General features: G+C 55.7%; 1 protein-coding gene across 1 annotated transcript in view; it reads right to left on the bottom strand.

Moving 5' to 3' along the window:
* The window catches only part of Crtc1 (CREB regulated transcription coactivator 1), a 58,478-nt gene that overhangs the window by 19,410 nt on the left and 22,845 nt on the right, over positions 1–16,223 (bottom strand). Inside the window, exons 2-6 of the mRNA XM_059244391.1 lie at positions 8,129–8,245; positions 5,501–5,638; positions 4,632–4,693; positions 1,540–1,634; positions 287–372 (exon numbers count right to left, since the gene is read on the bottom strand). Coding sequence (XP_059100374.1) covers positions 287–372; positions 1,540–1,634; positions 4,632–4,693; positions 5,501–5,638; positions 8,129–8,245 — 498 coding nt within the window. The remainder of the gene's footprint in view (positions 1–286; positions 373–1,539; positions 1,635–4,631; positions 4,694–5,500; positions 5,639–8,128; positions 8,246–16,223) is intronic.

Here is a 16,223-nt window from a genome sequence, read left to right as displayed (position 1 = left end):
TCTTTTTCTTTGTATTCTGAAGCAAGGCCTTGCTCTATGGCTCCTGCCTCGGCCTGGGTACAGTGTGCCGGGGTCCCTCCTCACCACTGTGACCAGCCATAGACACTACTTCTTTGAGTTGCTTCTAGGCAGTTTGACAGGCCTGCTGTGGATGTCAAAGCTTGGGTTCCAGTCAAGCTGAACAAGGGTCCCACCTTGGGGAAGATGGAGCCACCTCAACATGCCACCTAGTCACTTGTTTCCAGGCTGGGTTTGAGAACAGGTCGGCCCACCCCGCAGCTCTCACCTTCTTAGAGTCCCATGACTGCTTAGAAAGGGTCTTGTCCGTCTCGGACCTGGTCTCCTCCATGCCTGGGACGGTGAGCAGCAAGACTGGGTGTTGGGGGAGAGAAGAGTCAGGAAGCCATGACTACACAGGGCCATGCAGTCCGCGCGGCCCTGACAGCAAGCTTGGGAGTTTTACTGAAGCTGTGAAACAGGGCTTAATCGCCAAGAAACCCTGCACCAGGGCTATCTAAGATGGCAGCTGGAGCCAGGCGCCAACACCGAGAGCAGGACCCCCACCCCAAGCTAGCTGGGGCCCTGGGAGCCCTGACTTCGAAGGTCAGCGGAGAAGCTGAGGCTCTCTGTTCTGAAGTGTGGGTCCTTCCACATCACAGAACCCCACTGAGGCTCCTGAGAGGGCACGAGACTTTCATGTGTACCCCATTTAAGGAGACCCACAGGTTTCAGAAGAGCCTGGACTGTTCTCTCCACCCCACCCACCCCCGCCCCCATGCAGACAGGGTCTTTAACTTGCAGCCTTGGGTGCCTGCCAGCAACCCTTGCCCCCAGGATGAGTCTTTTAACCAGTAGAGGCTCCCTGGGACCCAGTGACCTGCCACACACAGGCCCTCTCTCAGCACCTGGGCCTCAAATACAAGGGAGGTGATTTCCCCGGCTTTGGCGTCTAAGGCTCTGTCAGGCCTGGCATGGCTTTGCTGCACCTAGCTTCACAGAACCCACACTTCTATCTCTTCAAGACAAGAGTTGTGTCGGGGCCTAACTGCCATGTGGGAGCCCAGGACCGGGGGCACAGGCTCCGCTACAGGGCTGTGTGCATGGCAGCAGGGGAGGAGCTCGCCCCAAACGGGGAAGGAGATGGCCCTTTCCTCACACAGGTTACCTAGCTGGGCCCAAGGGAGGGGTGAAGATGGTTCTGGGCAGTAGAGCTGGAGGTCCTGGATCAAGTGGTACCTGAAGCTAGCTACAGTCTATCCTCCACTACTGTGTGGGCTAACAGACGTTCTCTGTGTGTGCTTGCCAACTGGCCCAGAATACGGCCAGTGCTCATCGCCCAGGGATGGTTCTACCTACAAAAACATATGCATTCTTCAACACCCAACTCCAGCACTCCCCCCCCCCCCGCCCCGCCCCCGGGGCAAGACTCTTCGAGAACATTTGTCCTACTGGTTCTTTAAATATTAGTCCACCACTGTCTGGTGACCTCACGGGACATGGGGGCCACCCGAGGCTGGGTTGCCTGGGTCCCTGACATACCTCTCTTCTGGTGTGCATCCTGGGACCCGCCTGTGAAGGATTCTGCCTGGGTGGGTGTCATTGTGCTCTGGTGCAGGGCAGAGTCAGAGTTGGTCCTGGGGACAGAGAGATGGTGACACTCAGGCTCAGCCTTGATCTATCCAAGTTAGACACAGCCTTAGTCCCTACAAGGGTCCAGGACCTGCCCATGGGCAGCCTGTGTGGGTCATTCCATCGCTAGCTGTGTGGTCCCAGGTTAGTGCTCTGACCTCTCTGTGATCAATTTTATTATGGGTAAAACGGAATGAAAATAGCCTAGACTTTTGTACAGGGTCTCATGTAGCCCAGGCTGGCCTCAACTCACTGTATAGCGGAACTTGAACCTCTGATGGTTCTGTCTCTCCCTCCAGAGCGCTGTGATAACATGCACATGGTGTGACATGCATGTGGAAGTCAAAGACAGTTTTGTGGAAGCTCTCCTTTCCTGCCTTCTGTGACACAGGGTCTTTCCTTGTTCACTGATAAGCACACCAGGCTGCCCTACACCCTATCTCACTGCATTGTGTGCTAGGATTACAGATGTGTGCTGCTGTGTCTGACTCCATGTGGGTCACAGGATGTGAACTCAGGGCCGTGTGTTTGGCACAGTTTTCCAAAGAACCTGCCACTCAGCTTTCCATGCTTTTTTTTTTTTTCTAAAGAATTGTCATTTTTGTTTTTGTTTTTTGAAATAGGATTTCTTTGTGTTGTTTTAGTGCTTGCCCTGGATCTCACTCTGTAGACCAGGCTGGCCTCGAACTCACAGAGATCTGCCTGGCTCTGCCTCCCAAGTGCTGGGATTAAAGGTGTGTGCCACCACCACCCAGCAAGAATTGTGATATTTTTTAAGATTTATTTATTTATTTATTTATTTATTTATTTATTGTGTATGGGTGTTCTGCCTGCATGTATGCCTGTGTACCACGTGAGTGCCTGGTGTCCATGGAGGACAGAAGAGGGTGTCAGATCCCCAGGAACTGTAGTTATAGATGGCTGTGAACCACCATGTAGGTGCTGGGAATCAACCTGGGCCCTCTGGAAGAATCATCTGTGCTCTTACCTACGGAAACGTCCCTCCAGCGCAGTTTTATGTGGAGCTGAGGATGGAACCCAGACTTTGTGCATGCTAAGTGAATACTCTACCAACTGGGCACCAAGCACTCACTCTATGGCCCCGTCCCAGCTTGGTTTGTTTTAACTGAGTGTTAGCTAGGGATGGTAATCCATACGTGTGGTCCCAGCAACAGTGAAAACAGAAGGATTGCTTGAGCCCAGGAGTGTAGGCCTGCCTGAGGAGCACAGTGAGAAACCATGTTTGAAAAGACTGGGCCAGCAAGAAGAGCATGGAAGACAGAAGTGCTTGCTGCCGAGTCTGATGTCCTAAGTGTCAGCCCTGGACCACGTGGTAGAGGAGAACTGCTCAAGGTGACCTCTGACCTCCACCTGTGGCACACATCTCTCCCCCGCCAAAGCCAGGTGTGATAGCGTACACCTTTAATTCTAGCACTTGGGAGGCTGAAGCAGGAGGATCTCTGTGAGTTCCAGGCCAGTCTGGTCTACAGAGTGAGTTCCAGGACAGCTAGGGCTACACAGCGAGAATCTGTCTCAAAACAAAACAGAAAAGGACCTGGGCCATAATTCGGTGGCCGAGTGCTCCCCTGCTACCCATGAGGCCTTGGGTTTCATCCCTGGCACCACATACACCATGTGTGGTGACACAGACCTGTCATTTCAGTGGCTGAGGCTGGAGGCAGGTGTTAAAGGTCAGTCCCAGCTACACTGCAAGTGTGGGGTTGGCCTGAGTCCATGAGATCCTGCCTCAGAGGAAGAAAGAGCAGCTGCAGAATATGTTATTAAGTATCACCATTATCTACAGACCATGTCCTTCCTTGGGAATCCACAGGGCACGGAGGCTGGGTGACTCAAACCCAACAGGCACCCTCTGGTACAACGTGCAGTGTTGGCACAGAACCGTCACACTCCCCAGATGTCTGTCGCCTCCCGGTGACAGGGCACTGGATGCTCACACTGCATGCAGTTATTATATTGTTTTTTTCCCAAGATTTATTTTATTTATATGCATGTGTGTGTGTGTGCATGTAGTTCCTTTCGAGGCCAGAAGAGGGTGTCAGATCCCCTGGGGCTGGAGTTACAGGTGCTTGTGAGCCAGCGTGCGGTGCTGGGACCCAAATCCGAGTCCTTGGAAGAGCAGCCAGTGTGCTCAGCTGCTGAACTGTCTGTGCAGCCTGTAGTTTTGAGACAGGGTCTCAATGCGCAGTCCTGAATGGCCTGGAGCTCTGCCTGCCTCTGCCATTCTGTGGGACCACCACATCCAGCAAATACCGATAAGCAGCATTTCCCACAGCTCCCTTTTTGTGGTGCTGGGGATAGAAGCAGGGTCCTCACACGCAGCCACAGATCTGCATCTCAGTTACCAAAGACCGTTGAGAAATGTGTCTGAAATGCTGCTTCCATGGAGCAAAATGCCAGGCTCGGTCGTGCACAGGAGGGTGAGGACCACCTGAGCCCGGTAATTTGCAGCCAGTCTGGGCCACAGAGTGAGGCTGTCTCATTAAGAGAACAAAACAGAAACGAAACAGGCAAGACACACCACTGAAGATTCAATTCTAAAAAGAAATAAGAAATGTGAGCCAGGTTGTGGTGGCACACGCCTTTAATCCCACAACTTGGGGCGGCGGAGGCAGGCGGATCTCTGAGTTTGAGACCAGTCTGGTCTACAGAGTGAGTTCCAGCACAGCCAGAGCGACACAGGGAGACACCGTCTCAAAAAAAAAAAAAAAAAAAAAACAAACAAAAACCCCAACAAACAAAAAGAAATATGGAAAAAGAGAAAGAGAGGGAAGAAAGGAGGAGAGAGGAAGAGCAGGGAAGGAAACGAGGCTTTGGAGGCTCCTGAAGTCGTGCTCTCCATATTCAGAGACAGTTCACTTCTGGAACCCTTTAGAAGCACCGGGCTCACTTGGTCACTTTCCAGTGGCTGTGCCCTGCATCGCCACACAACTGTAACAAACATCTACTGTTTCCTCCCAGAGGCAGGTGGCCCTGGCACTGACCTCCTCCAGCTGGTGTCCGCAGGAGGCGAGAGGTACACGGTGCCGTAGGGGCAGCTGTCGGCGTGCGCGGGTTAAGGGAATCTCGATGTCATGGCCACAGCACAGGAGGCCTATGCACAGGCTGTGGGGCCAGGCTGCTGGGAGCTGCTGGGAGTGGCCTGGGCTTGTGGCTGGCCTGCAGACAGCTGGCCAGGAGGGCAAGGGGTGTTTCCTGTCTGGCTGGAAGCAGCTGCTGGTGCAGGGGCTCCCCAGGGGGCCAGACCCGTTCACCTACAACTCAGCACCACCCTCCAAACCATTCCAAGAGGAGGCCTGGGCCTCACGCTGGGGCCCAGATGCCTCAGGGAAGCCAAATTCAAGTGACCTCTTCAATTGAGGCGGCTCCCGGCACCAAAGGCTCAGAAGCAAGGAGCAGGGAGCAGACAGCTCCATCTTGCAGAGTTGGGGGTGGGGACGAGAGTGACCTAAAGCCACTCTGTGATGGAGATCTCACCGAGGCAGCCGAGTGAAGAGGAGGACCCTGGCAGGTGTCCACCCTCCAAACAACAGTCCGACAGTGTGTGGGGTCACTGTTGTGTCCATCTGGGCCTGGCTCTGTCTGTGGCCTCACTAGAAGACTCTCTACCTCCTGCAGCCCTTGAAGGCCGCACTCCTGATCACTCCTTGCGGCCCCATCCCATCCGCTCTGGTCTGGAGTCACTCTCCTTAACTCTTTTCTTTGTCCCACTGACCCCACCTCTGACTCCAGCACACTGGCTCTCTCCAGGCTGCCCCCCAGATTTCCCCGATTTGGCATCCACAGGCAACAGTGTGGACCTGTTTCCCTGTTCCTTCCATATCCCCACACACATCCTCTGCAAAAAGGATATCTGTCGCCCATGCTTGTCAACTGACAAAGGCCGGCGGTGCGGGGAGCCAAGTCTACCCCGCTCACGATACACTCTGTCCACAAGCCCATGATGTCGTGTAGTCCGACTCGTGTCCAGGCCTGAGGACTGAAATGGTGTCTGGAGAGAAGGATGGGCCAGGAAAGGGAGTTCAGAAAGGGTAGGGAAGACACAAACCCGGGTTACTGGTTGAGGCCTGAGGTTCCCCCAGCTCTACCCTCGGGGACCCCTGATCTATGGACACACTCAGACTCCACTCCACAGACTTCTCTGGCAGCCCAAGCTCCAGCTGAACCATGGGCTAGGGTGCAAAAGCTGGCAGGGTGTCCCAGGAAGGGCAGGAGGCATGCAGTGCAGGCTGCATGTTAGGGCCAGACAGGGCGGTACGAGCTCTGCCTGGGTGCCAAGGATAGCTCTCCCCAGCTGGCCAGGTGCAGACAGGCCTCCACCCTTTCTTCCAGGCCTGGCCGGCCTCCTGTCCCCACCTACGTCATCTCTGGAGGGGCCTGCCAAGAGAGGCCCCCAGGGCTTCAAGCCCAGAGCTGCTGCGGGCCCACCTGGCCCAGCACTTGCTCCCAAGAGGATGGAGGCAGAGCCCAGAACTGCTCTGGATTGAGCAGTGGCCTCTCTCCTACCCCCTCTCCTGCTCCCACCCCCAGCATCTCAGCCAGGCGCCACTAGGAGCCAAGTACAGGCGCCTTCCGGGGCCGTGGCCTGGCTGGCTGGGGCTGCTTACCCACACCTGGGCTGGCACAAGACTCCAGGCAAGCCTCGGAGTCCCCAAGGCTGCCAGAAGCCTGTCACCATGTTAGGGTGAACTCAGATACCTGTGCCAGCCCAGGACATGTCTTGCCCCCATGTCTGCCTGGTTACCTGGGCCCTTCTATCCCCAGGAAGAAAGCAAAAGCCTCTCTGATATTCAAACAGGCTTCCTGTCGGCGTGGCTGGAACGGACTGGCCACTTCTTTCTCTGGGTCTGCCTTCAGGGCTGGCTGCCAACTCTCTTTGTGACTCAGAAAAAGTCCTTGGTGGTTTGGGACTTTTCTATACCTTTCCCCATGGAAAGGCAGTGAGCCCCAAAGATGGCCATGAACCTCACCACCAGGGCCTGGGGAAAGAAGGGGCCAGTCATCTCTCTGAGACATCTACAAGCCCCGAAGGGAAACTGAGGCAGCTGGTGCCCATCTCTCTAGGCCAAGAATGCCCCCACACATCAGGCCCCTCCCAGCTCTCTGCCCCCTTTAGCAACCAAGACACACAGGCCACTAGCCCTCTAGACCCTACCCAGCCTTCCAATCCCCATCCACTTCTCCAGGCCCCTCCTAGCTCTACAGCCCCATTTGGGATCCAGCACTTGGGCATGTGCATGCTTTGGGGCTTGGACCATGCAGCTTGGGTCACATGCTTGGACTTTGCTACAACAGAACCCAGGATATGTGCATGTGGCATCTGCCCAAGAAGGACCCCAAGAATCCTGGGAGACTTTGAGCGGCACCCATACACACTTCCCAAGATGGGGGCACTGAGCAGATTCACTTCGGGTAGGTGAATGGAGGGAGCATCTCCCTGAGAGCCACAGGGACAGTTGTGGGGCACCCCGTGCCCACATATGGGTCAAGGTCTTACAGACTGGTGCTGGGCAAGGACAGCCTCAGTCTGGGGCTCAGTTACCAGAGACAATGAGCTGTGGCCAGGGCTACCCCCAAAAGTCCACTGCACTGAAAATGCAAAGAATCAGCACCCTGGACTGTCCAGTGGGCATGTGGGCCCAGTAGGGCCCCTTGTGCCCTCGGCCTGAGAAGTCCGTGGTGGTGACCATGCAGGGTTAGGTGCAGGGGCTGGGTGGAGGGAGGAGGACCTGGAAGATAAACGGAGGTCACCGCCCCAGAGAGTGATGACTTCAGTACACTTAGCCCCAGAACTCCACAGAGTAAGGTCCCTCAGGACACAGGCTGCCTACCCCAGCAGCCACACTGCCACGCGGTAAGGGAGGAGCCTGCCAGCTCTTGGGGACATGGTTGTTCTCAGACCCTTGGTAGCACTGTGTTTGATGCCTGGAGGGCCCTGTCTGCACCGCCTCCTTGCACTTCTGAAGACTGGGGTCTGGGGAGAAGACGCTAGCCCTTATCTACATTATTCTGACAGCAGCCGTGGCCTGAGGGAGCCATGAGGGGTGTGCAGCTCTGCCAAGAACTGTCTGCAGACAAGTGGGGTCAGGCGGCAGGGCTTCCTTCTGAGAACTGCAGATCAGTGAGGAGGCTGGAGCCAAGCCCCCAAGGCCCTGAGCTCTTCCCAAGGCCTCAAAGCCTGCTGGCAGGTGCAGGGGCTGCTGAGCGCTGTGAGCAGCCGTGTGGGGGTGGGGTGGGGGTGGGGTGGGGTGGGTGGGCTGCCTCCAGGAGTCTGTGGAGCTCAGGGAACCTGGCTAGGCCGCCCCACCTCCACCAAGCCCTGGGAGATAAGAGAAGTGGGAGGAGAACCGCTCAGCCTGTGGGCCACTCAGCTGTCCCTGGAGTATGTGGCTGACGTGGGGCCCAGAATGGGACAAAGTTGAGACAGGAAGACTTGGAGTATTACCTAGGAGAGGAAGTGCCAGGAAGACAGGGGGCTCACCTGGAAGGAGAAATCCATGCTGCCACTTCCGATCTGGTTCACGTTGGGCAGGGACCCGCCATAGTACTGGCCACGGCTGGGGCCCAGCTGCAGGTACTGGGACTTCTGCAGTTGAAGCTGGAGAAGCAAAGCCACCAGCTGTCACCATGCAGGAGGGGACATGTTCTAAGAGAGCCCTACAGAGTACCCAGACATCCACAGGTGGGGTTGGAAGGGGCAGAGCCTGGCCTGCATGGCCCCCCGAGTGGGACAGCGCACCCTGGAGAAGCTCCTGACCACGAACTTACGGAGCTGGCTTCCTGGTTCACTCTGCCAGGAGACCTAGGGAAGCCTGGCCAGAAACCGTAAATACGCTGGCCATCTTTCGACAGTGGGAAACTGGTTACTGAGGTGTCCCAATTCTCACAGGACCGTGGGGCTGTCTGAGAACTGGGGATCCTGCCTCAGCCCCCCAGCTCCTTGGGGCCCTGAGGAAACATGCACAGCCCCTCACCGAGTGGAATGGCCTGCTGGTCTCCAGCCCTGCTTAGGAGTGGGAAGATGTTCTCTGGGAATTGTAGGGGACAATGGCAGATGTCTAACTGAGGGGGCATGGCCCACCTTCCTCAGTGACCAGGCACACAGGAAAGCGCCATTAGCTCTGGCTGGGCTTGTGGTTGCTAGGGTCCCACACTGTGTACACAACAGGGGCCGGTTCTCAGTTCTCTCACAAACACTGGCGGCCCAACTTCCCGCCCCTCTCCCACTCCTCTCCCACCCCTCTCCCACGCCAGCCCTTGCTTCCTGGGGAGGCCTCGGCCATTGGAGGGGAAGCAGAACTCCAATCGGCTGCACGCCAACGGCCAAGCACCTCGCCCAGGTAAACAGCTGTTTCCTGTGGGCCTCAGTGGAGGCCAGAGGAGGATGAACGGCCTGGTTCTTAGGTGCCTCTGCTGGGTCTGTACTGGGAGGTCCCTGTGTTCTCGGTGGATGCCAGCCGGTCCCACCCACAGCTCCCCAGTGAGTCCCTCCCAGCAGCCATGCAATATGGAAAGGGGCAGCAAGATGGCTAGGCAAGAAAAGGTGTCTGCTGCTAAGCCTGATGACTTGAGTTCAGTCCTTGAGTCCCGGGGAGAGCGGACTCCCACAAGTTGTCCTCTGACCTCCATCCCCACAAGTAAGATTAATTAAAAATATGAAACAAGCCAGAATAGGTGTACTTCCTGGGGAGACACCAATGTAGCTCCTATCGCCCACCTTGTCCAGGGCTGTGTCTCTCCAGATCTCCTGGGTCACACTCCTTAGGTCCCATCTGTCTGAGCCTCAGTTTCCCACCTCCTAGTACGAATCCCACAGATGGGTGTGTGCTCAACCCGCCCCTGTGGTGACAGAAATGGTACTGCGCAGTACATGTGTGTCCACAGATGCTTCTCCAGGGCTGGACAGAGCCACTTCAGGACCACTGTGTTTACAGCTATGTCTGGGAACAAAGGAAGCCTGGCATTTGGGGATGAACCTCAGAACTGTGTCTGACCTGTAGGATACTCGGGGCTCCCGACCCACCCTGCACAAGCCTTGCTCCCCTGTGACGCCGGAGCCCACCCACAGGCCTTGCAGCAGCTGCTCTATCTAGGCTGGTGTGGTGGGGACTTCACCACTCCTGGGGCAGTCACACACACACACACACACACACACACACACACACACACACACACACACACAAGCTGCGCAGGAAACAGAGGTCTAGCCTGTGTCCCTTGTCCCCAGGTGACCTGGAGGTCTCCAGCACATTCTCCCTGACAGAGTACCATTGTGGCAGGGTTTAGGATACGTACCTGTTATTCCAGCACTCAGGAGGCTGGAAGGACAGGAGATCAAAGCCAGTATCTTAAGTGTTTCTATTGCTGAGATCAAAAATTATGACCAAAAAGCAAGCTGGGGAGGAAAGGGTTTATTTGGCTTATACTTCCACATCATTGTTCATCATGGAAATCAGGACAGGAACTCACACAGGGCAGGCATCTCCAGGCAGGAGCTGATGTAGAGGCCACGGAGGGGTGCTGCTTACTGGCTTGCTCCCCATGGCTCGCTCAGCTGCTCTCTTATAGAACCCAGGACCACCATCCCTGGGACGGCACCTCTCATCAATCACTAACTAAGAAAATGCCCCACAGGCTTACCTACAGCCCAATCTTAGGAGGGGTTTTATCAACCCAAGTTCCCGCCTCTCAGATGACTCCAGCTTGTGTCAAGTTGACTAAAACCAGGCAGGACCTGCCAGTCTCAACCTCAGTTACCTGAAGCAGAAAACTTGAAGGTGACTCTAGAGCAGCGGGGATTTCTTTGTTGGTTTAAACTCCATGGGGGAAGCCTAGTAGTGCGAATGTGAACAGCGGGTGAAGGCTGAGGCTTGTCCTTGGCAATGGGAAGCCCCACAGCTCCCCTTCAGAGTAACAGCCTGACAGCAATGTGCTGAGCCACCTAGGAGCTTGAGAATGACCACAAATGGGCCAGCCATGCAACAAAGACCTCGAACCCAGGTGTCATGACAGAACGCAGATGATGTGCCCTCCAAGTCCCATCAGGATTTGATATCAACAGCTGTTCACCTAACTCTACCACGACACTCATGATTGAGTCTCCGTCTGTGAGACAAGGATGAGTGCAAAGGAGTGCGGCCTACAGTTAGCCACACGAGCTCTGAATTCCCAGAATGCACTTCTGTTGGAAGGAATTTATGCTAGGTTTTTATGTTGAAGACAAGTACTCAAATATAGTCAGGAGGTGGATTGAGTTTCCATCAGCCACTGGCTAAGGAGACCTGTTTTAAAAAGCAAAAGAGGGGCTGGAGCGGCCATACCAGCAAGACGGCTTGGCAGGTATGGATGGCTCAGTACCAAGTCTGACCAAGTCTAAGGACCTGAGTTTGATCCCCACGATTCACATGGTGAAGGAAGCAGCCGACTCCACTCGCTGTCCTCTGACCTCCACATGTATGCCATGGCATGCTCTCACACACAACAGATAGATAGTGGACGGACGGACAGACAGGGTTTTTTTTTTGGGGGGGGGGTGTTTGAGACAGAGTTTCTCTGTATAGCCTTGGCTATCCTGGAACTCACTCTGTAGCCCAGGCTGGCCTCGAACTCACAGAGATCTGCCTGCCTCTGCCTCCCAGTGCTGGGATTAAAGGCGTGCGCCACCACCGCCCTAAACAGCATTTAAGGAGTATCACCATGCACCTGGGCTTCAAGACTGTCTGTCATCAGCCTGACCAGCCAGACACTGGACACTGAAGTCAGCCATGCTCGTGGCCACTCAGTCCGCAAGATTGACCTCCAACAAGAGCCCAGATGCTCTGGCAGTACAGCTGTGCTGGCACACACTGCTGCGGGCAGGATGACCATGCCCATGGGCCATGGGGATGAGACAACTGAAAGGCCTGTCCCATGTCTCCTGGGCCATCCACTCTGTACTTTCTGGTTTAAATCCTGTCCTTGGGCTAAAATAAGCTACAACTGTAAGTCAGAGAGCTTCCAGAGAGTTCTGAGTCTTTTTAGTTCTCTGTCATGACAGAGGGTGTGACCCGTGAGCCCCCTTCAACTGCTGCTGTAGCCTTTTCCTACAGCCAAACCGTACAGCCCATCCCTGCCACACTGCTTCCTGAGGACACAGAGCTTGTCTATAGAGCCATGCCAGCCTAGTATCTGCTGATGAGCCACAAACACGAGGATGATGAGTATGTGAACGAGTGAATGAGTTCATGAATGAATGACCGTGAGTGGGCACACGGATGAATGAATGAGAATGAGGAATGAAAGGTGCACACATGAACAGAAGAACGACTGAATGAGTCCGCCGCTCTCCCTGGGGCTGCCCGCACAGGACAGTCCATCCGCCCTTCTGAAGCCACACTGCATCTACAGCAGTGGTTCTCAACCTGTGGGTCACACATCAGGTATCCTGCACGTCAGGTTTTTACAGTACAGTTCGTAACAGCAGCAAAATTACAGTTATGAAGTAGCAACACAATACTTTTATGGCTGAGGGTCACTGTATTAAAGGGTTGTGGCATTAGGAAGGCTGAGACCCACCAATCTAAAGTTAAACCACTTGTCCCTGACCCCAGGCTAAGCTGGTCACCGTGACAAGCAGGTGCATGTGGACACTGGTCCTTGAGGGACCTCCCAGGAGATACAGTAACTCCCACTGCCCTGGGCAGAGCTCGGGGCTCAGGCCCTCCGATGCCTCCCTTCCCCACCCTCACGGCTGCTGGCAGGGGTCGCACCACGGCATTCCTACTCAGGTCCCGTGGGTCAGGCCCAGGGCCTAAGTCTACAAACAGCCCCCCCCCCCCCCAGATTCTGAGAGCCCACCTTGATGGAGGGTAGGCAGGCACCCACACATTCGCTTGAGCCTCTGAGTGCTGACATTTCAGGTGTGTGTACCACAGGGAAAAACAGCGCCACTCTCCGCTGGGCACCATCCAAACTGCAGAAAGGGCCTCATCAGCACTGGCCTGGTCACAGCCCCCGCCTGCAGCCGCGTGGCCCAGCCACCCTCGGCCACGAGCTGGTCTGTACTCCTGCATCTTGAACCTGCCACAGTGAGTTCCTGAGAACCGGTGGCTGCTGTTTTCAGAACCAGACTGTGAACAGAGCCTGCAAGTGGAGTCTCACTTCCTGCCTGCTAGCTGCAGCCTTGGATCCTTCTAGAATGCCAGTCTCTGTCCATGCTGACCCTTCCAAGCAGTGCCTGACCATGGGAGTCAGGGTGGTAGGTGTCCTTACGATACCTTTTGCTGCGGTTCTGTGATTAAGGGGCAGGCTGGCCCCACAAAGTTGACGGGTAGAGGAGCAGCCTGCCTCACCCTGCAGTCAGGCTGGACATGTCTCCACAGACATGGCATCTGGAGGGGTGACAGCTAGATAGGGCACCTCTGGGTGTTCCCTGAGCCCCTCCGCCCCAGGGCAAATCCCAGGCGAACATGATAAGGCTGTGTTAGAATTCTAGAGCTGTCCACCTGCCACAAGCTGTGTGGCTGAAAGCCACGGGCATCCCTTGCCTCCCTTCCCCTGGAGGGTCCTTCCTGCCTCATCCACCTCCTACACATTCTAGGCAGCCTGGGACTTGGGCTCATAGCTCTAGTACCTACACATCCTTCTGTGGCATGCTGTGGCCTTCTATGTCCCAGCCTCAGGCCATGCCTGCCTCTCTTCCACTCACACAGCACAGCCCTCGGTATCTGTGGGTCTCACGTTCAAAAGGCCCCAGACAAAAAGATCACTGCATCTTTCCCACAGACTCTTAGGATTCCCTAAATGCCACTGTGGCAATTCCCACAACTTGGTGGAGTCAGGTGTTCCAACTCCTGTGGAGAAGTTTCCAGAAAGATTAGCAGAGACTTCAACACTACCTCAGTGACCTGAGTACTCCTGGAATATCTGTGTCCGTGGAGCCCCTGGCATCCCCACAGATACCAAGGAGTGATTTGGATTTGACTCTCACCTTAATCAAGGGTGAGCTTACCTCGAGACTCTTTTTAAAAACATGTATTTTGGGCTGGAGAGATGGCTCAGAGGTCCTGAGTTCAATTCCCAGCAACCACATGGTGGCTCACAACCATCTGTAATGAGGTCTGGCTCCCTCTTCTGGCCTGAAGGGACACATGCAGGCATACATGCAGGCAGAACACTGTATACATAATAAATAAATAAATCTTAAAAAAAAAAAAGATTACTGAATTAGGAGTACCCTGTTAACTACTATAAACACACACACACACACACACACACACACACACGTATTTTAGTTGGGTAGCGGTGGCGCACGCCTTTAATCCCAGCACTCGGGAGGCAGAGACAGGCAGATCTCTGAGTTCGAGGTCAACCTGGGCTCCAGAGTGAGTTCCAGGACAACCGAGGGTACCCAGAGAAACCCTGTTAACAAAACCAAAACCGAGTATTTTATTTTTAATTATATTCACTTGTGCACATGTTCAGATGTCAGAAGGGGACACTGGATCCCCTGGGGCCTGAAGGAACTCTAGTTCTCTGCAAGAACAGCACTCACACTCCTAACTCCTGAGCCATCTCTCTGGCCCCTACGGACTTTATTTTCACAGCCCCTGGCTCCAGAGCATGAGCTGGGGAGACCCTCTCAGGACAGCACTCTACTGATGGACAAGTCAAGCCTGGGAGAAAGACAGGGCCTGCTAGCTGGGAGGTGGCCAAGCATGAGCGGGCTGCCCTGTAGACTGGGGTCCAGGCCCCTCCAGGAACCAGGGGCTGACATCCCTCCCACTGCAGATGGAGCATCTCCCCAGGTGGATGGCTCAGTGGAGGTCCCCGCTGGTCTCTCCTGGGGTGGGCTGGCCAGGGCATCATAGAAAAGCCACACCTTGTGTGGAGCCGCTATGGGTACCTCCTGGGATGGGAAAGACCTGTGCAACCCCCACAACCACCAGCCCCTCCCAGCCTCACTGCTCAGAAGGAGCGGCCTTGGGCAGGACAGGACTGCCTGTAGTCACCATGGCAACAGGCTGGCCTTGTAAGGAGATTAAGGGGAACAGGTCACCTGACGCTGGGGCTCTGTCCTGTGCAGGCACTATGGTGAAAAGGAGCAGGGAGGGGGAGGAGGAGAGGGATGCATGCTCTGTGTATGCCTCAGTTTCCCCCCTCACTTGTCTGACCCTCTGCTCTCCCCAACCTCGTAGCCCCTCTACCAGACAAGCCAGTTACAGCTGCCTCAGGGCCTTTGCACAGCCACCAGCGAGGGCCGGCCGCTGCCGGAACTCCACGGGTCCTTTCTCTCTTCCTCAGTTCGCCATCTGAACCGCCTCTACCAGGCCCTGTCTTCTGACATACTGCCACCTCCACGGTGACCAGGAGCAGAGCCTGGAAGAGAAGTGGGGCTTGGACACGCCACAAGCAGCTAGAAACATGCTTGCAGGACCAGAAGGGCAGCTTCCCTCTACTCATGGCTGAAATGAGGAAAGAGGCTCAGAGACTAACCATGGCCTTCCCAGTGCTCAGGCAACAAGCACTCCAGTGGAGGCCGAGAGCGAGCACACAAAGGCCCAGGGTCCACACGTGGGCCCTGCAGCCTGGTAGCACAGTTACAGAAGGCCAAGGGCGGGGACCCTGGAAGAGGGCCACCGTCCCAGTGATCTCTAAGAGGGATAGCTGGCCTCCCTGGATTCTGCAAGCACCCCAGGAGCCAGCAAGCTCAGGAAAGGCCTCGAGGAGCTACCAAAGAGCAGGAAGGAAGGACAGGTACAGAGGCCCCGGGCGGTGGCCTCGGAGAGCACCAGCCACCATGTCGGGAACAGAACCCACACAGCGCCACTCAGCACCGACAGAGCCTGGGGCTCCTCCCTACTGCACAGGACACCTTGCCGCCTCCCCTGCCCACGCTGCCCCAGCCCAGTCAACCACCCACAGCTCCAAGCTCTCCCTAGGAGGAGCCATCTGCTCCCTGCAGCTAAGCCCTCAGATTCTAAAGGGTAGACGGTTGTGCCATCATGGTCCCCCACAGAGATCCCAGCTCACCCCAGCCCTGATGGAGCAGGACCAGCCCCCGGGCAATGTGCTCAGGCGGAGGACTGGCTAGCTCCGAATAAACCTCTAGCAGTGGAAAGGGAGCACTCCAGGGCAGGAAGATGGGGACAAGAGCTGGAACCTTGCACCAACCCACTCCCCCAAATTCCCCTCCGAGTCCTGTCAGAAGATGGAGAGAAGACCTGTGCTCCCTAAGCTACAGCAACAAGAATTTGGAGTACCTCAGCCCCTAGCTCCCCACTCTGTGCTGGGAATGGAGCCAGACCCCAAGCACGGCACTGAAGACAGGGGCCGACCTATCATGCTCAGCCCCACATGTGCTGGGCAAGCGCTCTACCCCTGAGCTGCACCCCAGCCTCCCACAAGCTCTACTCCCTTGAGGGTCTAAAGGAAAGTATCCCAGACCCCAAGTACCAGTATGTATTTTCCTTACATGCCCCACACTCCTTGACAGACCCTCTCCTTAGCACAGTCCAGGGATCTACGTCTCTAGAGGCTTAACTGTGGCAGTGATGGAAGACTGGGAGGGGGGCCACACCTGCAGGGGACAGCCTGGT

The sequence above is a fragment of the Peromyscus eremicus genome, chromosome 17 (assembly GCF_949786415.1).
Source record: "Peromyscus eremicus chromosome 17, PerEre_H2_v1, whole genome shotgun sequence".
NCBI classification, from domain to species: Eukaryota; Metazoa; Chordata; class Mammalia; order Rodentia; family Cricetidae; genus Peromyscus; species Peromyscus eremicus.
The sequence above is the reverse complement of the archived record's forward strand: the minus strand, read 5'-3'. Positions and strand labels throughout refer to the sequence as shown.